At 54.8% G+C, this 21,716-nt stretch overlaps 1 protein-coding gene across 1 annotated transcript; it reads left to right on the top strand.

Annotated features, from left to right (window-relative positions):
* Window positions 1-1,797: 1,797 nt before the first annotated feature.
* Window positions 1,798-21,427, top strand: LOC144935907 (ras-related protein Rab-10). Its single transcript, XM_078862772.1, has 6 exons — window positions 1,798-2,672; window positions 5,689-5,749; window positions 12,451-12,589; window positions 15,262-15,351; window positions 15,820-15,921; window positions 16,619-21,427. Exons 1-6 carry the CDS (start codon window positions 2,546-2,548, stop codon window positions 16,706-16,708), a joined length of 609 nt encoding a protein of 202 aa, XP_078718898.1. The 5' UTR covers window positions 1,798-2,545; the 3' UTR covers window positions 16,709-21,427.
* The last annotated feature ends 289 nt before the right edge of the window (window positions 21,428-21,716 follow it).

Genomic DNA, 21,716 nt, shown 5'->3' on the forward strand with positions numbered 1-21,716 from the left:
TCATGTATGTGTTCATGTGTGTGTGTGCGCGCGACGTTTCCCTGCCGAGTAAAGTGGCAGGTGGAACTCTGAACTTGTCCCCCCGAGATCGACTCGGCCTTAAATGAGCACCCTGATGCGGCGGGTACACATCAGCGCTGGGAAGACAAAGGCGGTCGGGCGTGCTGCTTTACCACACCATCGGCGCTAATAGGCGCTCGCAAACAGCACTTGCCCCAACAGTCCGTGTAGCCTACGGGGGGAGATCTTTGTCTGTGCCGTTGTTAGCAGGGCGCACTCTGCCCTCTGGTGGATGTAGGAGTCGCGTCCCGCACGGGGCCATCGTTCGCCGACGGCGGCGTGGGGGGAGCGGTGCAAGAAGGGCCTTCCACGTGGGGCGTGTGTTCCTCTCCCCCCTCCCCTCCCCGTTCCGCATGGGGTTCCTCCACTGCTGGATGAACGCTTCCCCGAGGCCGTCGCCGTCCATTGACGCTCACGCGATGTAACACTCCATCTCGTTTCTGCGCATGGAGTTTGTCCCATCGCTCCATCCCCCACGGCGGTCGTCTTCTCGGGCGTGTGCGCCGCCTTCGGCTGCCACTCCGCTCTCAGTCTCGACCATAGCCCCTTCTAGCCAACACGTGTCCTGTCCGCGAGTAGCGGGACACGCACGTCACCGATATTCATCGGAGGAAATCGATGCATTGATGCACTCCAGCGGGGTCCCCATCACGAATTACGGCTAAGGGTCGACTCAGCCCATCATCCAGCCCCGTGGTCGGTAAAATGATACATCTCGAGTAGTACCACTTTTTTTAAAAGGAAACATAATCTGATCAATGGTCAGATTAGGCTCCCGTCGTATACGTTTGTAATGTCCACCACTAGCCCAGGGCTGTCAAACTAATTTGAGCTAGAATCACTACTGACATTGGGTTGTTATAATTATTATGGAGCGGGAGGGGCCAGGACATGAACCGAGTTCGATTCCTGGCCACAGCGAGCGTCAAATAGCCCCGAGGCTTAGAGAGGCCTTCATCCAGCAGTGGAACTACAACAGTGCCCTCTCCTCGTGTCACTCTTAGTGTTGGTCACGTGACAGCCCCCGTGCTGAAGGAAGACGCGCAGTGTGCGACTTTAGTCGCAACGACTTGGTGGGAGGAGCCCCCGACCCCTCCACCCCGGCCACGCCCCCATCCACGCCGGCTCCTCCCTCATCCCTTCAGACTCCTCCTCCATCCCTCCAGACCCCTCCCACATCCCTCCAGACTCCTCCTCCATCCCTCCAGGCTCCTCCCTCCTCTCCGCCCCTCCCCTATCCTTTCCGGCCCCTCCGCCTGCCATTTTATTTTTATTAATTTATTAATTTAATTTTTTACCTACGTGACTTTACCGAAAGAACTGAGAGTATATGACCCCTCCCCCGTCTTTTCTGGCTCCTCCCCCACCCTTCCCAGCCCCTCCCGCTCCCATTCCAGCCCCTCCCCCTTTCCTCATGGCCCCTCCTCCATCCCTCCCGCCCGCCCGCCGTCGTGGCTTCTCCAGCCCCTCCTCTACCCCCCCCCCAAATCCCTCCCGGCTCCTCCCCCAAATCCCTCCCGGCTCCTCCCCCAAATCCCTCCCGGCTCCTCCCCCACCCTCCAGGCTCCTCCCCCAAATCCCTCCTGGCTCCTCCCCCAAATCCCTCCCGGCTCCTCCCCCACTAGCCCCGCCCCCAACCCTCGTGGCCTCCCCCCCACCCCCACTAGCCCCGCCCCCACCCCTCGTGGCCTCCCCCCCACCCCTCTCCCCCACCCCGCACCCACCCCGTGTGGTTTTTGTTTTGAGCAGCGCCGCCCTCCGGCCCGGCCCGAACTCGTCCGTCTGCCTCTCGCCATTGCAGGGGCGAGGCGACGAGGGTGAAAGGGGGAAGCGATAGCGGCGAACGCCTCGATAGCTCACGGCTCAGACGCGATCAAGGGACACGCGGGGAAGGCCCGAGAAGTACGGGGCAGAGCGTGCCGACTTGTTCTGCGTGAGATCCACACTACCAGCAAGCTGTTCGCCGCGATGCCGGCGTCCGCGTACCGGGCAATGTGAGGGCAAGCCGGCGGCTCTTTTGTGCTGGGACTACCGACAACTGATATAGTCAGCACGTATACACAGAGCGGGAGAGGGAGAGACACGAAGAGGGACGGGAGGAAGAAGAGGCAGAGTAGGATCGGGGAAGATAGAGAGGGAAGGTACAAGGGAGGTAAGAGAGACGAGCTCGTAGACAGGGAAGGCAGCCAAGGGGTTTGGGGAGACGATCGGGAGACGCACAGACAAGGGTAGAAAGACCGGCAAGGTTGCAGACAGACGAGGAAACGTGGACAATCAAGACACCGACAAGGAGCAAAGGGAGACAGACAAGGAGACATAGACGAATAGGGAAGACAGGGAGACATACGAGAGGCGAGCTACAGAGGACACGGGGACAGGCAGACAGAGGGACAACATCGGGAGACAGGGAGACACATAGTGGAGACGAGGGGACGGAGAGAGACGGACACAGGGAGAGCAAGGGGAAGCCATTTTGAGCGCGGCCATGGCTAAGAAGACGTACGACCTCCTCTTCAAGCTGCTGCTCATCGGAGACTCGGGCGTGGGCAAGACGTGCATCCTATTCCGCTTCTCGGACGACGCCTTCAACACCACCTTCATCTCCACCATCGGTGGGGCCTCGGGCGGGCTGCAGGGGGCGCCGACAGGCAGCGGAAGGTCGGGGGTGGGGGGCGGGTGGGTAAGGGGTGGTCCACCCAGGTGGTGGTGGTGGCCGACTTTGCCGGGCCGACTTCAACCGAGCCCGGCCGGCGGCTCAGGAAAACGCCTAGGCCGCAGGGCTGACTGTAGGCCTCGGTGGCGATGGCCGGGTTTATGGCGATATTGTTTGCTGTTTTGGCCGATGAACGCGGGTTTTTTTTCGATTCGATGTGGCTCCGTGAACGCGTTTCGGTGCTGCGAGGCGCGGCCGAGCGTAGTTTGTGGGGCTTTTTGAGGAGCGAGATGGCCCAAATGTAGGCGTTGGCCGCCAGTCCGTGAATTTCCTCCTCTCAAGATGGCAACGGCGTGACACGCGAATCTCTAGCGGCGCTCGTCCCTCGGTCTGTCCGCCCCTCTTGATCCGAGTTTTATCCGACGTGGATGTTGTTAAAGTGTCGCCGATGTGGCGACACAAGACAATGGCTGGTGTTTAGTGGTTTTTTGAGATCGGCCATGGCCAGGAGGTGGGGGGACTGCCACGGTGCCACGGGTGGGATGGGGGCGCTCGTGATGATGTTGATGTCTTGTGTGCTTCTGTGTTAACAGTTCGTGAGCGTGACGGTGCTGTTTTTTGTTTGTTACCGCAACTCCTATGTTCTCCGTTCAGGGCTAAAATTGTCTGAATTGGTGGAACTATTATAACGCGAATATTGACGATGGCTGGTTTGTGCAGTCGTACAAAGAATAATTTGAGAGGTCTGTGCAGTTATTATTGTATTCACACCGAGACGTGAAGTCGGGGAATGAGCACATCAGAGAAATCGTTGTCAGATTGTTAGCAAAAAGTAAATGAGCCTTGGGCAGGGTACGTCGCGAGACGGGATGAAGATCGATGGACGAGACTGGTAACGGAATGGCAGCCTCAGGACGGCCACCGCAGAGATGGAGCGATAAGACTGGTTCTCATGGCCAGGATTGAGATGTATAGATGCGCATCCACCGCATGCCGAAAGTCGCTTCTGTTTGGCCGGATAGAGGAGGGCTAAACGGGCGCGGCACGGGCTGGAGAAGAGATGGAGTGATGCGGTACAGGAGTGGACTTGCTGATGATTGGTAACAGCGGTGTCAAGATCGGCCTCTGGGAATGACGCTGCTACTGGGCAGTTGGAGGCAGTCGCCCTCCAGCATTAACAGAGGGTGGAGGAGAGACGCTCACAACAACGAGCAGAACACCGGGAGGCTAAAACGCAGCACGTTGACACAGTGGGGAGCACAGGTCCGTCATCTCGGTCAACCGGCAGTTCACGTTGCCTCAAGGTGCACCTAGTCTGGCACAAGCGGAGTGTTGTCACCGCCACTTCGTGGCGATTGTTGGATGACAGCGAATGCTTGGGAAGGCTTTCATCCAGCAGTGTATAGGCAATGGCTGGTGATGCAAGAGAAAGGGGGCGGTGTGTGTGCGTGTTTGCCATGGAAGGTGATGAAATAAATTTGTGGTTTTATTTTTCAGTAATTTCTCAAACATTACCACACAAATACATACCGGAGACTGACAAGTACAGTGTGCTTTACCACGGCCTTAGAAATTCGATTATCATCTTAAATATACGCAGCTTTGGTAAGTGAATGTTGTGGTCAACGGCCCTGAATTATGAGCTGTGGAAGTAGAGGAACCTTGTCCGATGTGTTTGCGGATACTCCGCTCTGCTTCACGCGCGTTGGCCATTGTAGGATAGGGCTGGTTCACATTTTTCATGCGTACGTGTCAACACATTTTGCAAAACGGTCACTTCTACATAAAAAAACTCATTCAGCAACTATGTACACGCGTACATAAAAATAGGGGAAATTACAATCATAACATTTTACAGCCCTTTGTCAATCCACTGCGGGATGGAGGATGGATTCCCCCACGCCAAGTCGGTCGTGGGGGTTGTTGCTCCATAATCTCGCCACCCTTGTGAGTTGCAGGGTTGGTGAAGGAGTTTGGTGGCCAGGAATCAAACTCCGGTCGTGGGGCTTATAACCACTCGAATACATTCCCACAGCGGATTTGATTGGAGTGGGGGCAGCGGGTCGACAAACGGCTGACGATTACACACAGCATATATCCGTGCATGTAGTTTCTGTGCTTAATGGCTCATTGTGAGACGGTGGGTAATGCGTCCCTGCCTCACGGCACTTCCATTAACCCCGACACTGGGTTCATGACATGTCCAAGACGAGAAGGAAAATGAAACACGCCCTAATCCTGTATTTCTTCGAGGTGATTTTAAAGTTTCGGTTGCATGCAAGTTTTGGAACTCTTTCAAAATGTGTCGCATCTAAAACTACTAAATTGAGTAGCCGCAGTGGTTTAGGAATCAAATGCGATCCGAGACACCTGGGTTGGTACCACGAAGATCCTGGGCTTGAGTTCATGTTTCGGCCACTTATGATTAAAGCGAGGTCTCAAGTAGCAAATTGATGATCTCAGCCCGGTCACCAATGGCTGCACAATAAAAGCCATCGATTTTTTTTATTTTCGCATATTCCAGCTCTCAGAAACGAGCAAAAAACGCATTGAACACTCTGAAGGGCATATAAAGCTCTGTCACTAACGTGGATCGAGGCCTATTTCAGGTGACTTGGGAACAAGTTATTATATTTAATCATCTGGGTCCACTTTTTTGACGCAAGGTGGTTAATAGCTAGCAGCAAAAATTGCTCGTAGAAGTGAAATCTTGCAAGACGTGTCCACATTGAAAAGGTAATATAGTTTAAAGTTAGAGGGAATTTATTTTAAAGATCACAATTTAAGCGTCAATGTTTGTCTGATTTATGGTGTAGCCATACCAATATCTCCATCGCTAACTGCAGGGAAATTGGCAGGAATGATGAAGTGTTTTGGCATTTTCCGAATACATGGATGTTACCATAAATCTCGACCATGAATTTCTATTCATTTTGCTTGTAAATAACAGCGACGCGTTTGTGGTTTCTTCACAGGAATTGATTTCAAGATCAAGACAATAGAACTGGGTGGGAAGAAGATTAAGCTGCAGATATGGTAAGTGTGTTGAAAGGGAGTTGGATGTGGATGGTTTCATCATCATAACCACCAGCCATGATCTGTTCACTACTAGATTAAGGCTTCCCCAAGCCGTTGCCTTCTATGACAGTCTTGCGATGCAACAAACATTCGTGACGGGCGACCCAGACGAGTTAGCGGGCCGCATGAGCGGCCCTCCTCCACCTGAGTGGGCCGCAGGCTTGACATCTTTGCTTGTGCACTCAGCACGACTGCCACGCATCACCCTGGAGGCACTAAGACCAGGCCATCACAAGGGGTTCCATAGAACGCATGCAGCCTACGGCCTGCCCGATGCCCACCACTGATCTAGCTCCTGCACTCGAGTTGATCCCATCGCTTTATCTCCACGGTGGATGTCATCTCGGGGCGTGTTTTTCTCCTTTGCCTCGACCACCGCCCGCCTAACTATCAATGTCGTGTCTCTAAATGTGCAAATGCGGGTGGATCACAACCTCCGCATGTTGCCGTTGGTGCAGTGAGACCTGGGCTATTCCACAAGTTCCGCCATGGCCCTTTGGCCTATTGGTTTGTAGGTAGCGTCGCGTCTCCCTTTAAAAATAAATAATAATATAAAAAGCTCGTGCTTAATATAGTGTTCTATGTCAACTTGAGTCACGTCAAAGTGTCCCGCTGCTGACGTGCATTTCCTCGTTCATTTCCGTTGACGACCTTCACCGAGTCTCCAGGCTGAAGCAGGAGAAATACGATAGCTGAAATTAGAATGGAAATAAGTAATTGTCGTGAAATCCATGAGTTCGGAGGCTGTTGCTGGACATGAACACCTCACGAAAGGAAGGAATAGAAGAAACTGGGGGGGGGGGAGGGATGCTTTTACCCTGCAGTGGGAAGTTACCAGCTAACAACAACAAGAAACGTTGTCAGTCCTTTGTTAACCAGCTGCTGGATGAAGGCCTCCTCGCGCTTTGTTGGTGCTGAGACCGAAATTTTCTGTTCTGGTCAATGCGGTTTGGTGCTGATATTAGCTGTGGCTGGAGTTTAACTTTGCACGCCAGCTTTGGGGCGTGTTGTGCGTACCACTAAACCTTTTTGCCCCAGAACTAAACCTATTCGAATAAAAATTGCTCTGTTGCTTTTTTTTCTTCAAATAAGTTGGGTTAATTAACAGATTTCTAAATTGTTATAGTTTCTCTTAAACGGTCACTGCCCGAGTCCTGTATTGCAGTTCATGCTTTGATTGTATATTTTGTTCTTAATATTAACCGTGATTGGACTGAAAACCCTGTTAACTGCGTCCGAAACACATTTATTCAACCAAACCTAAAGGACGTGTTCATCTGCGTCCTGTGCCCGAGCAGGGAGAGATTCTTGCAAGCACGTGTACATTTGTAGCCGTCCTATTGATTTTCCAAACAACTTTCATTCCATTTAAAAGGGGGCATGTTTTATTATACAGTTCAATTGGAAACCCGGCACAGTCGAACGCAATGTAAATTTACATACCGCCTAAATGCGATGGAATGTCAAGACGCTGTACAGAAACGTAGATGTTTTATTTTACCGATAGATAGAGGCAGGCGGTCTTCGGCAGAGGCGGTGAGAAAGGTCTTGCGCATTTACTTGAGGCAGGGAGTCAACAGCACATGGCTTGGGTAAGGGGGAGTTCCAGACTATGGGAGCAGCAGATGAGGCATTGGTAAAGATTCCACATTCATATGCTGGGAACAAGCCTTATATGAGAGGAAAAAATACTATATACAAGCAGTATTTATTGACTCCACAGCGATGGTAACGATGGTGATATGATGATGGTCTTGGTTGGTCCCTGGCTGGGAATTGAACTAATGTCCTTGCGATTGCGAGCCGCAGAGCCACCTGGCCACATCCTGTCAACTTAAAGCAGCACTGACCAATTGTGCAATGTTGTCATGTTCCTTGTAGTGTGCGTTTAAAATAATGTTTATATATTTGAAATATATACACACATACTTGGGTGTAGCAGACGGAGCAGTAGTTCACGCATTACGCTGTGAACCCGGCCGCCAGAGTTCAATTCCCGGCCACGGTTTAACGCCAGTGGCAATTTCTCCAGTTTCCTACCACACGCAGTCAGACGCTCGTTAACATGGCGTGGGGTCATTCCAGTGTGGCAGCACGCTTCTTACACAAGCACTCGTCAAGCCTTTCCTGGCTAAATATCAGGCAATAATAATTGACGCTATCGCCATCTCACAATCCTTATTACGTCGCAGAGTCATGAGGGATGCTGACGACTTTAGTGGAGGGGGGGGCTTTTAGCAGTGGATTAAAAGTGGCTGATGGCTATGATAATGAGGAATTATTGTAGCCTCAGTGCTGTCACGCAGCAGTGGCGCATCGCAAGGATGCGTCGTTGGGACATGTTTAGAGCATGTCGCAAAGCAGACTATGCGTGCTTGCGGTCGCATGTGTGCACGTGTGTGTGTGGAGCGGCGGTGCAATGGTTGGCACACTGCGCTTCGAACCCTGTGACCCGAGATTGATTCTCGCTCGCGGCCAACATGGGTGACGATTATCTGAACTGGTTCCAGGCCTTCCCAAGGTCGACTCGCTCTGAAATGAGTACCTGGTGCGACATGCAAGCATCAGCATTGGGAAGACAAAGGTCGCGGGTGGTGGTTCTGCCACCTCACCAATGTCCATGCTGGTCTTAATATATGCTGGCTATAACAAAACTTCCCCCAACAGTCTGTAATAGGCTACACACAGGGGATCTTTCTGTGCATGCATGCGTGTATGTGTGTGTGTGGGTGTGTGTCTCCTTTCCGTTGGGTGAGCTCACCTGCGCCCCAGGGCTTGTCTTGCTTGTGTCAGCCTGACTGACACGGAGATTCCCGCAAGCGCTTGGCTCCGCACTGTGTGGGCGTTGTTTAAATGTTACCTGTGGAGGTGACGACGCTACGTGGGCTAAGAGCCCTGTCCCAACCGCAAGTGAAGGCCGTTAGGGTGCAGCAGGACGGTTAACTCTCTACGGCAGAGTTTTCCAGTGAATCGTTTTCTTAAAATATGACTGATGGTGCCTCAACTTGTCACTCACTCGCCCATTTACAACCATTCATTCACACTCTCGCACACGGACACACTCGCTCAATGAACACACGTATTCACACATGGACTCCCTCACACGTGTACACCCACGGGACAAATATCCCCCATATAGCTTTAACAGACTGTTGAGGCAAGTGCTGTGAATGAGTAGCGCCTATGAAGGCCGATTCTGTGGGTGGCCGGAACCTCACCCGGCCACGTTTGTCTCCTCAGTGGCGATGTTGACACACCGTACCAGGTTCTAATGAGGCTGAGTTGACCTAGAGGAGGCCCAGGGCCGGTTCAGATAATCGTTTCTGGTGTTGGCCATGAGAGAGAATCGAACTTGGGTTGTCGGATTTGTAGCAAGGTACGCTAAACGCTACGCAACACCGCTTACAACAACAACCGCCATTCGTCACTAAGTGGCGGTGACGTCACCACGACGCTTGTGCCAGGCAATGTGCACCTTGAGGCCACGTGAAGTACACACACCCACTCGCACACACCCACCCACTCGCTCACACAGTCACTCACTCGCACACCCGCAGACCACCGCGCGTCTTTGCTCACAACTCGTGCACAAATGGAGACAACTCCACCCTCCAGCGACCGTGCGAATGCGTCCATCTACTTCAAACGGTGGAGCATCTGCGTGAACAACTGCCCTCTGTCCAACGTTTCGCTCTAGGTGCCGCGAGCATTTTCAGGAACTGAATTGAGTGCTATAGTGTTGCCGGCTGCTGCTGGCGTCGTTTGATATCGGCCCGGCCGACGTTGACGGTGCAATCCCAACTTGCGCGAGGGAGTTGGGTGGATTTCTTTGAACGCGGTTCGATTTTTGGGAATGGAAATCTGGCAAATGAGCGAGCGTCGGATTTTGAGTTGCGCACTTGAGAACGTTTGTGCGGTGTGAGAGTGTAATTATAGTGGCGTCCCTTTCCATCGCTGGCCTTGAGCCAGCAGTGGAATTTCCTCATTTTCATGGTGGGATACAAGTCCAGGAAATCCGAAGACTCGTTTTTCTTTTTCACGTGCAATGCATACATAGTTTGTTCTACATACATAGTTTGTTGTCCTTCCCCCGCACCTCCGATTAGCATGGATGGCTATGTACGGTGCGAAATAAGATTTCTACGAATATGTGTGTCTTTCTCGTGAGATTTTAATAAGGAGGCTGTGGAAGCGAATTTTATTCTTGAAATGACGGATCAGAATGATGTTTTCAACAGGACGTATTCAAGTGTTGAACGCAACACTCACGAATCGCATTGGCCAAGCATTGTAGGACCCTCCTGTAAAGGAGCCTTGAGACTCAACGAGACTTTCCCGGATAAATGAAGAGGCTCTGTTTATTATTATTTTTATTTTCCAGAAACCATTTGACCACATAAAACAGGAGTTAATCGATACACACTTGGCTGCTGATCCTGAGCTGCTGTATTCACGTTCAGGGGCCTGCCGATCGTTACAAGAGTGGGCCCTGCGTGTGCATTATTTGGTTGGCTGAGGTCCGCATTGGAATCCCACCGCCCCTCCCCCACCCCCAACCTCCCGCCCCCCTCCCTCCTGCCAGTGGTGGAGTGCTGAACCCGCCCCGGGGCAGCGTTCCATTGAATTTATTGCAACATGCGAGATTGGGGCGCTAGCGACTCAACGGGTTTACAGGAAGAGAAAAAAAAGGGCCTTGTACGCGGCTGTTGAGCCGTGTCCGTACATATTTCCATCTGCATGCCTGCGTGGTTGCCTCTCGTGTGGTGGTGTGCCTGGCAACCCGAGTTCGATTCCTGCTCACGGCCAATACCAGTGACGATTATCTGAATCGGTTGTGGGCCTCCCCTAGGTTGACTCGGCCTCAATTGAGTACCTGGTGTGTTGTGTAGCCACTGGGAAAACAAAGGTGGCCAGGCGAAATGTTGGCCAACCACCCCTTGCCGTGCCAGTCATCATAGGTGCTCGCTAACAGCACTTGCCCAAACAGTCTGTTTAAGGCTATATGGGGGATCTTTGTACTTCGGTGCATACACAAAGACAAACCCAGCGATCTGGGTTCGAATCCCTCTGTGATTTTGGTCGCGAGTGACGTATCAATGTGTTCAGGACCCTCTGCTAGGTTGACGCAGAGTTAAAAAATGTGTAAATAATTTGGTGTGGGAACACCGCACGAGAGAGATGAAGGTGGCTAGGCGTGGTACTTGCCACAACGACCTCGTGTGACGTGCCTGCCTCAATAGTTGCTCGCTAACAGCACCTGCCCCCAGCAGTCTACACGGCTACACGTGGAACCTTGTTGCTTGTGTGCGAGCGTCGTAGCGGTTGGTGCAGTGCACTGCAGCCCCGTGCCGCTGGACGGGAGGTGATGGTCAGGGCTCGGTGGCGTCATCGGCGGCGTCATCGGCCCCGTCAGGCCGGGTGTGGCTTGTAGGAGGTTTTCCCATCTTTGGGAGGCAGGATGTCAGGCGGCTGCCAGATTTAAAGGGGCCCGAGTCATCGAACGGACAAAAGAGCGGTCGACCACAACTGTCCACGAAGAATCGTCCCGACGGGCTCATCCCGGTGGACTCATCCCGACGGGCTCGTCATCTCAGCTGCAGGAGCGGAGTGTGGAATAGCCACCCTGACCCTGCGTGACTGTCCAGCTACTTGGGAACGCAGGACAGGAGTCATCTCTCGTTTGACGCGCGAGTCGTAGTAATAGTAGTAGGTGGTGCCTTCCTGCAATGGACCGCGTTAAGCGATGAGTTACTGTACTAGATCATGTGTGCACTGTAAAATCGGGCCGCAGATGAGGGTATGCCACGGTACTGTATCACTCCGCGTACTGTATCACACCTGAGCCGCCCAGATCAAGAAAGTAGTTCGTCGTCGACTGCTCAGAAACCACGTTATAACTGCCTGCGTTCAGCGTTCTCACGGCCTGCGTTCAGCATTATAACGGCGAGCCTTCGGCGTTATAATGGCCTGCATTGTGCGGAAAATGTTCCCGAGTTGTATTGTGAAGACCGCCACGCGTTTAAGGAACGACTTCCGTCATCGATTCCTTCGAGGACTGACAACCCCCAATGTCACGGCAGTTTGTCATATCTCTGATCTTGCTGCCAGTCTTTAACTTCCCACTGCTGGGCAAAGGCCTCCTCTGTTACCTTCTGTTTGTTACTTTTAGGACGAGCAAGCGGATGTAACGTCCGCTTCCCATATTCGTGTCTCAGCATATAATATTCAGATGTGATTTGCACATCGGTCGCTCATCCTTCTGGGAATGCATCTTTTCGGCAGCATTGGTTCAACGCAAGCAACAACTCTGGGCCTGTTTTGACATTCAGCGTCTCATCTGTGAAATAGAGCTTCATAGCTCATCGGATTCCTCAAGTCTAAAGAGAGATTGAGTCATGCTTACTTAAACCAATGCTGGTGAACTGCCCAATATTTAAGTGCGCACAATCCCTCATTGTTTGTAAATGGGTCATCGTTCAATGCCAAGCTCTCTGAAGTAATACATTATCATTGAAGCGTCGTCGTGGTGCTGGCCACCGACCTACCCACCCTCTCGTGCTCCGTGACGGCCTTCGGAGGTGCTGCAGCACTTGCCCCAACGGTCCGTTAAAGGCTATACGGCGGGGGGGGGTGTCTTTGTTTTCTTTGTCTGTACGCAGGGACACGGCCGGGCAGGAGCGCTTCCACACCATCACCACCTCGTACTACCGCGGCGCCATGGGCATCATGCTGGTGTACGACATCACCAACGCCAAGAGCTTCGAGAACATCAGCAAGTGGCTGCGCAACATTGACGAGGCGAGTGGCCCCGCCGTGGTCGTCGCTCACCGACGCGGTCCGAAATTTGGCGACGCGACGCCGTGCGGCGTCCCGGGCGTCCAACTGTCGCCTGTCCGGCCCGGGCCGGTTGTCTGCCACCAACGCCCGAGCGCGGCGTTTGTGGGCTCGGCGCAGCTGTTGTCCTCTGTGGGCGTTCGCAAATGTGCGCTCTTCACGCACGCAGCCGCAACGTTATTCTTAACCTCGTGTGGGTCCCCCGCAAAGCTTCGTCCCAAGCTCGGCGAAGTGTTTTCCCGCTTGATTTTGGTCCAGTAACGTACACGCGTGTTCCGGAACTAACCTCTTATGTAGGCGTTCGCTGATCCCACATATTCACGCCGCCCATACCCCAATAGTTCCCAGCCTTGTCGAATATGCGCAACGTTGTACTGTGTACGGGTGTCTCCCTGCGGCCAAATCGCCCGCAACGTGCCACGATCTCTCGCCGGATCGGAAAGCCAAGCGGGGGTCACGCCTGGCTCGCGCTCTCATGGGCCCCCCACCCCGTGTGTAAGAAGCAGGATGTTGTAGGCTGCTGCGGGCGTGGTGGGGGGGGGGGGGGGTGCCCTGTGTGTCGGGCAGCAAGAGGGCACCACAGCCAGGTCAATCGTTGTACTGTACTTCGTGCGGTCTCCTGGCAGCGGCGGCTAGCGCGGCGACTGGGCGCCCGCGCACTATTTTGGGGTTTGGCTGGAACGCCCGGTGTGTGACGTTGGCCGTCCCCAAACCCCGAGCCGCCTCTCCCGTAATCTCGCCCGGCTGCCTTTGTCCCCTCGGCGCCGGTGAATGTGCTGAGACGGACAGCCCTGTCGCCACCGTTTGTCAAGTGGAGAGGGTAGAGAGGGGGGTGGGTGTGTGGGGGTGGTGTCCCCTATTTTTAGCAGCTATGAGCACGCACCTACCGGACATTTGCTTGAATCCAACTATTGGCTTTTGAACTGGCTTGCGGTGTTGTTTGTGGGGTGGATACTCCCGCCTCTTGAAAAAGGGTCTGGCCGGTGTGGAAGATTAGGCCAAGATATCCTCTATAGATGCCTCCTAAGTGAGGCCCTTCTGCCAGCAGTGACCTGAGCAAGCAATCGCAGGGCTGCACCCTTACCCCTGTTCTCATCCCAATTGTGCCATCATCGGCGTCACATCGCGGGTCGGAGGACTTGTTCATCGAGCGTGGCCCACAGAAGCGCACATGGCAGAGCTGTCTCTGAAAGGGCTTTGTCAAGTGACCTCCGGTGCACACAGTAGAGGGCAGCACTGTCCCACCCACCCTGCCGCAGGGTGATGCTGATCACGTGACAGTCAAACCGATATTTTTAATTCTCAGAGCTGGAATTCGGCCACATCCAGCGAAGGAGCACAATTAAGGGAAGGCATATATGCGAGTGTGAGCATATTGGCACAAGACAGGAAAGTGGAAACGTGGCAACATGTGCAGTGGACACCTACAGGCCATCAGCCCATGGATCGTGATGATCTGTGCAGCCTCGCTAAGGTCCGATCCTCGGCTCGAGTTTCCCCACGTCTCGTCTGATGGCACTCCGCCCCCTCCCCTCTTCATCTTGCAACACCACGCTGGGTTTTCTCACCGGGCTCTCTCTCGAGTCGTGGTCCGAGGAGGACGGCTGACGGGGGTTTCCCGTCTGCTCTCTAAGGCTGCGTGCTTTTCTGGCGTGGGACGATCAGTACAAGGCTGTTTCGCGTCATGCCCCGGTCATGAAAAAGCCCCCAGGGGTGGCTGAGGCGGAGGAGAAGTAGCAACTCTGTCGGTCAGAATCTAATCGAGACATTGGCACGTAGAAATAGAATCGGCGTAAACGTGTGGTGCGGCGTTAGTGACCAGAACATCGGGATAAGACTACTACCACTGCTGCTGCTACTACCATGTGGCCAAACCCAATGACAAATATGAATCGCAGCATGATGATGTCCTTGCGGTTAAAATGTGACGGTCTGAAAAATCAAATCCTCGCTCCGTTCCACGATGTTATTTTGTTCCACGCTCTGGTTTCGCCCCTGCGTCTGGTTTGAGTGCCTGGGGTTTTTTGTTGTTGCGATTTTATTTTTGTTTTCTCTTGCAATGAGGAACCTGTTTGTGCAGTTTCCGTGTAATTTTCTTTCCTCGCAACAGAAGCTTAGTTTTTTTTGTTGTTGCTTTGGCTTCTCTCGCCTAGCTTTACGATAAAGACGGTCGGTTACGCTAACACGGCCCCTGCGGCAGCGCGTTGGCTGTGCGAGCCCCGCGGACACCCTGGTGAAAACACAAGCCACGGGCGAGTTCCTTCTGGTGCACATCTCCTGTGTGCGGCCGCCAGTCAGTGGTGTGGACATGCCACGTTCATGTAGCGGCGGGGAGCGAGTCTACCCATAGGACTCTTGACTTCCCCACAAAGTGGTACCTTTTTTATTCACCTCTGAGGGAGGGATGATGGGCTGAGTCAACCCTCCCCCACTATCCCGAACAAGGATTTGAACTCGCACTTTTCCGATTGAGAGTCACTCATCTTACAGGTGAACCACAGAGAGATGTCGAGTGTGCGAGTCGTTGGGCAGGAAGATGTAGGGAGTGCGAGTCATTGGGCACGGAGATGTCGTGGGGGGAGAGTTGTTGCCGATGAGGCTGGTTGACCTCCCTCCTCCACCCCCCATGTGAGCAGCACGCGAGCGAGGACGTGGAGCGGATGCTGCTGGGGAACAAGTGCGACATGGAGGACAAGCGCGTGGTGCCCAAGGAGAAGGGCGAGCAGGTACAAGCCTCTTCGCTCCCACAACTTGAACTACAACAACAACCGCAACAACCACACGGGTTATGGAAAGTGATAATTCTGTAAATGACTGGATTTAGAGAAATATATTCATAACGTCAATGTTTTGTAGGCCGCTAACGACGGTCACATCTTAATGACGGAACGCCCCAGAGAGAGAGAGGTCCTTAGTCGCACGCATGGAACTGTGCATCAAGTGGGCGTGCCGGCGTCAGATGGATTGTCGTGTGACCGAGGGATGGCGACGGCTTCTGAAGGCCTTAATCCAGCTGTTGATAGGCCACGGTTGACGACGACGATGCTACCAATGCGTTGTGCGTAAAGGGTTCACGGCGACGCCTGCAGCCACAGGCGGTCCGACAGCTCGCGACGAGTAAGCCCATCGCCATTCCCCCCCCCCCCCCCGATCGCACCCCTCATCGCCCACCCGCTCGCGTGTTCCATTTGCAGATCTCGAGGGAGCACAACATCAGATTTTTTGAGACGAGCGCAAAGTCCAACATCAACATCGAGAAGGCCTTCTTCACACTCGCCGAGGACATCCTCAAAAAGGTGACGGTCGCTGGACTCGCATGCTCACTGTCTCTCTCGCTGTCTCACTCGCTGTCTCACTCGCTGTCTCACTCGCTGTCTCACTCGCTGTCTCACTCGCTGTCTCACTCGCTGTCTCACTCGCTGTCTCACTCGCTGTCTCACTCGCTGTCTCACTCGCTGTCTCACTCGCTGTCTCACTCGCTGTCTCACTCACTGTCTCACTATCTCACTGTCACTCACCGCTCGCTGTCACTCACCGCTCGCTGTCTCTCTCACCGCTCGCTGTCTTACTCACCGCTCGCTGTCTCACTCGCCACTCGCTGTGTCACTCGCCGCTCGCTGTCTCGCTCACCGCTCGCTGTATCACTCACCGCTCACTGTCTCACCACTCACTGTGTCACTCACCGCTCACTGTCACTCACCGCTCGCTGTCTCTCTCACCGCTCGCTGTCTTACTCACCGCTCGCTGTCTCACTCGCCACTCGCTGTGTCACTCGCCGCTCGCTGTCTCGCTCACCGCTCGCTGTATCACTCACCGCTCACTGTCTCACCACTCACTGTGTCACTCACCGCTCACTGTCTCACTCACCGCTCACTGTGTCACTCACTGCTTGCTGTCTCACTCACTGCTCACTGTCTCTTTGTCACTCACTCACTGTTCACTGTCTCTGTGTCACTCACTCACTGTCTCTGTCTCGCCGTGTCCCGCTCACAGACGCCAGTGAAGGAGCCGGAGAGGAAGGACGTTGTAGACACGACCAGCTCGAGCGGCGTGATGGGCATCAAGAGCAAGTGCTGCGCCTGAGCGGGGCCATCGCTGCTGCCCCCCCTCCCCTCCCACTGCGACTCCTCCTCTTCCCTCCTCCCCCTGCAACCCTCCCGAACCCCTGCCCTGTGACCCCTGAACCCGGCCGCTGACGACCCCCGCCCTCCCCTCCCTCTCAAGCTACCCATCGGTGTCTGCTACTCGCACATCCGCCCTCTCCTACCGTTGATTTGTACTTAAACCGCGCGTGGGACGCGACCGCGATGTGTGAACGGAAGGAAAAGGCTCCGGTAATACCATCGGCTAAGGCGTCGCCACCGTTCTTATTATTATTTGATCGTCAATATTTTTATTCCTGTTTATCATTACTCGTCACAGTACTCGATGTGCATAGCGACGACAATAATAATGATGATGATGATTGTTGTCGAGTGACCTTAAAGCATGCGGTCGATCGGAGCGCCAGACGGAGTTATGCATCGTGTGCCGAGGCCCTCGGGCAAAATCCGGCCTGGCTCAGCGGCACACCGGAGCGGACCACCGCGCAGCAGCAACCCACAGTGTGTCGTCCCCCCCCCCCACCCGTGAATCCAATCCAGCGAGGTCTGTGTCGGCTTTTGGGCACTGGAAGCAGCAGCATGAGTCCCCCAAGTGTCGCCACGGGTCGATGTTGACTCCGTACGATCGCATCCGTGTGTTCGTGGTGGGGGGGGGAGGGTGCGTGGCGAGTGGCGTTCTTGCCGAAAGGCCGATCGAAGTAAAATACGAGTCCAGCATTTTTGCCGCGGCACGCGTTTCCGTTGCACGCAGGGCTTAGTTTCAGCCGGTTCAGTCTCCGGCACACCGAGTCCAGAGCACCACCGCGCCTGGCTACGGCTGTCGCTCAGTCACGTGCCATTTAATCCAGTCGAGCGGCGACCTAGAAAGTATTTCCGTGCCCGGCACACCACGTCCAGAGAAGGGTGTACCCTCTCGCTGTGGCTACGGCTCCATTCTAGCAGTGACTCGTCAGGTATTCGGTGAGAAATTAAGCCCTGGCTGCACCCAGACCCCCCCCCCTCCCCCACAGCCAGCCGCCTCCCCCCACCCTACCTCGTGCAGGGAGCGACGAGTGGATTTCTAACGCGGTCCCCAGGGATGAATACAATTTAAACAAACAGAAGAGAACCCCCCCCCCCTTCCCCGATTGTACACCGGGGCCTGTAAGCGCAGCTTCGATTCGGCGATTTCAAATGGGGCGGCGTGAAGGCGCCGCGATCGTTGGCGACGGACGCAGTACGACGCCGAACTTGACGACGCAACGCGATTTGTTGACCCTTAAAATCGAATCGTCGCCGCGACTCCCATCGCCCGCCCCCCACTTCCCCGTCCGCGAATCGTGACAGTTCGCAGGGGGATATGTGAAATCGTTCCAGGCCCGTTGTGTTGTTTTTGTTGGCCGGCGATTGCCGCGCAGGAGGGTAGCGGCGTCTCGGTGGCGTCCCGTCTCCACGCAGCGGCGACCCCTGCTGCACGTGGTGGTGGGGGAGGCTTTGCCGGCGGAGTCCGTTTCTCGGCCTCGTCATTCTTGCCCGAGGTGGAGGAGGGAGTTTGCTCGTCGGTGCCCTGCCGCAACCTTCAACTGCCGGTGGCCGCGCGTGTTCCCGCGTGCGTGCGCGCATCCGTGGGTATGTTCCCGTGTGCATGTCTGTATGTTGAACTTCTTTTCGCACTGTACTTGGCCAACCGTGCTAATCGAAGGTGTGGGGGAAGAACGGCAAACTCTAAACTGTGCGTGTTCCCGCGTGCGTACATTTGTGTGTGTGTGTGTGTTCCGCGTACGTCCATGTCCAGGGCTTAATTGCAGCCGCGTCTTCTGATTAAATATTGACGCCCCCGGCACACCACATCCAGAGGGAGCGTTACGCTCGCAATGGCCGCACGGGTCCCGTCCCACTCGCGCGCCAGCTGCGCCGGTCTCGCCAGCGAGCCGGGATATATTTTCAGCTCCTGGCACACCACGTCCACGGTAAACTCTTGCTGCGGATGTGGCGGCTCCGCAAGTTTCGTGCCGCGGCCAAAATAACTCCCCGCCCGGCACTCGAAAGCCACGTGCCACCAATTCCATGTCGAGAGCGATTAAGCCCTGGCCGTGCGCGTCTCCTTCGCCACAACCGCTGCCAAGCACTGGCAATGCTTTGCTTGTTAGGACGAGGAGGATGGGGGGGCGGTGAAGAGGTGGGTGTGTGTGTGGGAGCGTGACGATGTCGCCGTGACGATGTCGCCGTGACGGGGCCGTGTCGAGGTAGCGCCGAGTGCGCGCTCGGTCGCCTGTGCCCTCGCGAGAGCGGCCGGCGCGTGCGCGAGATGCCGGCGGGGCGGTGTGGAAAGTCGCGTCTCGGTGTGGGGGGGTGGGTACCACGACCAATCCGGGTCCCCCCACCACCCCCTCGCTCCCCTGCACCACCCCCATCCTCCTCTCCCAACAGCGACCACCACCACCACCTCCCCTGCCTGTACGCCCATCCCATTTTAAGGTAACCAGTTGTGTATGCGTGTGAGACGGAGAGGAAATCCCACTTTGTAAAGCAAAACGAAACGATAATGTTGGCCTCGTGGCCAGACAGACGCATAGTCTACTACTGGGTGTGTGTGTGCGCGCGCCGTATGAAAACTACGCTCTGGTATAACGTGGAATAAATGAATGGCTCTACGACTTCCGTTTTGCGTGTCCGCCCCCACCCCCGCCCCCCCCCCCGGGACCTCCCCTGTTTGGCTGATGAGCCCCCTCGTGTGGTGGGCGCAGTGCGCTGCGTGCCGGCTGAGGGTTGAAGTTGGCTGCGTGAGATGGGTGTCAACACCACGCACCGTTCTGGCTCCGATGAAGACGCCCGAACGGCAATCGGCTTCTCTCTGTTGCGACACACCCGGGCCGTCACACGCCACCTGTCAGCTTCGTCAAGGATTCCCCGTTCCCTCCCACCACCATTAAACAATGGAAGGTGATGTTTAGTCTGGTGGCGTCACGAGAACTGGACGCTGTGACAATTGGCGCTCCTTGCGGTGCAATCGATTAGGTTCTGAATTGGGTCGCGATTCGTGAGTTGGTAGGTTTTGTTTTGACATTGTTGGGGCTACGGGGTTCAGATATTATTTCCTCCTCCCGAGTGCCAGGTCTTTAGCTCGAGTTCCCACCTTACACCCTATTCGGACCTTGAGTCGTTTTTCACCGGCACGTCGGCAAGCAGCAGCAGCAGCGTCTTCTAATTTGTCATCTTTACCCAGCCAACCGACATCCCTAACCTCCTTTCCAGAACTTCAACAAACTTGCTCACACCGAGGACGTGCCCAAAACCACATCGTGTGGCATCGTAGGGGGTTTGCGTTACCAATTCACGTTCAGTCATAACACTCGGCCACATTGGCTCAGGCAGCCCTTGCCCGATGCGATGCAACGCGGACCCTGAGGGTCAACTTCTAAGCGGCGTTATCGACGGCATTGTCCAGCCGAGGGCTTGTCGCACGCACGCTCCACCAAGTCACCGTGAAAGTCGTCTGTTGTCACGAACGAAGCTTCCAATAGGCCGCTGTGTGACGGCCCGTGAGTGATGCAGCAGCACCACCAAGCGATGGGCAACTCCAACCCATGAGCTGTTCCACCGCGGAATCCCCGCCCTGTCGTGTCGCCAGCCTCCACGCCCCGCTTCCACAGCGAGCAACAGTTCAGTTGATGTGTACAAACATGGCGATTTAAATGCTGTTATGTCTTGGTTTTTGTCTTTTATTCGTGCGAGGGGTTTGGGGGGTGCATACGCGTGCGTGTGTCTCATTATAGTCTAGCTCTGTGTCGTTTGGCTGCGGGCCGCAATTCACCTGGGGGCTCTGATGCCCGGCGTCGCTTCGCAAGAAGCACTGGGGCCGCGATGGGGTTGTGAGTGGTGACCCCTCCCCCCGCTCCTCCCACTGTGAATCCCGCTCTGCGCTCGGGCAGAGCGGGCCTCGCAGTCAGCAGGTTGCGAGTTTCAAATCCTCGTTTGTTGGGGGGGGGGGGGGGGGTTGACGGTTAACTCGGCCCATCATCTCTCCGGGGTCTATAAAATCCTGTATCATTTCAGGGGGAAGTCGACAGCAGTTTTTATTTGGCAGAAACTCCCCCCCCCCCCCCCCCGCCATAAGAATGTGGAATTGTCACCACTGGCTCAAGGGGTTGTCAACGAGTTGAGCACCGTCTCACTGCTCGCTTTGACGTTCACTATGAAGAAGGGCCACTGCTCGAAACGTCGCCTATTGAACATGATCCACGGCTTAATTTCTTATGGAATGTTGGCTGGACCCCCTCCCTCCGACAGCGGAAAGGAGGAGGGGGTGGATGGCGGGAAGGGGGGGGGGGGCATGTAATTTTCCGGAGCTCTGCCCCGGACAGCTCCAGCTAAAATTAACCCTCGATGGTGATGCTGGCGACGTGAGTTGTCTTCTCGCCACGCGCGCGTGCATCCCGTCACGGCGAGAGACCGCGATGACGAAGAAGACGATCATGATGATGATGGTGTTGATACCCAGCGAGGAATCCAAGTCGATGTTGCTCAATTCTCATCGCCCCTGGAATGCTTCTGTTCGCGTTCGCTGCATTCGGCACACCCCGTGGAGAGGTCAACGTCCAGAGAGAGAGAGAGTGTGTGTGATGGAGGCACGCGCCGCATTAAACACCGCTACAATCTAAGGTGACATGAACACGTTTAAACTTTTGTTGTTTTCAATAAACCCGGTTTTACGTTCTAACCTTGCTCTCCGCAATGTGGTGGTGGTGGTGGTTGTGATGGTGGTGGTGATTGTGATGTGGTGGTGATTGTGATGTGGTGGTGATTGTGATGGTGGTGGTGATGGTGGTGGTGATGGTGATTGATTGTGATGGTGGTGGTGATTGTGATGGTGGTGGTGGTGATTGTGATGGTGGTGGTGATGGTTGTGATGGTGGTGGTGATTGTGATGGTGGTGGTGGTGCTGATGTTGGCACAGTGGTGCATCCTGACAGTCATCTCGGGTCCGTCAAGCCACGGCACCTGGGTCT

The sequence above is a fragment of the Lampetra fluviatilis genome, chromosome 14 (assembly GCF_964198595.1).
Source record: "Lampetra fluviatilis chromosome 14, kcLamFluv1.1, whole genome shotgun sequence".
Lineage (NCBI taxonomy): Eukaryota > Metazoa > Chordata > Hyperoartia > Petromyzontiformes > Petromyzontidae > Lampetra > Lampetra fluviatilis.

Excerpts from the sequence above, each read along its gene's own strand:
- LOC144935907 (XM_078862772.1), top strand. The coding sequence starts at position 2,546 with ATGGCTAAGAAGACGTACGACCTCCTCTTCAAGCTGCTGCTCATCGGA. Across the intron at positions 12,590-15,261 it reads GGCTGCGCAACATTGACGAG|CACGCGAGCGAGGACGTGGA; the intron begins GCGAGTGGCCCC and ends CCATGTGAGCAG. Across the intron at positions 15,352-15,819 it reads CCAAGGAGAAGGGCGAGCAG|ATCTCGAGGGAGCACAACAT; the intron begins GTACAAGCCTCT and ends TTCCATTTGCAG.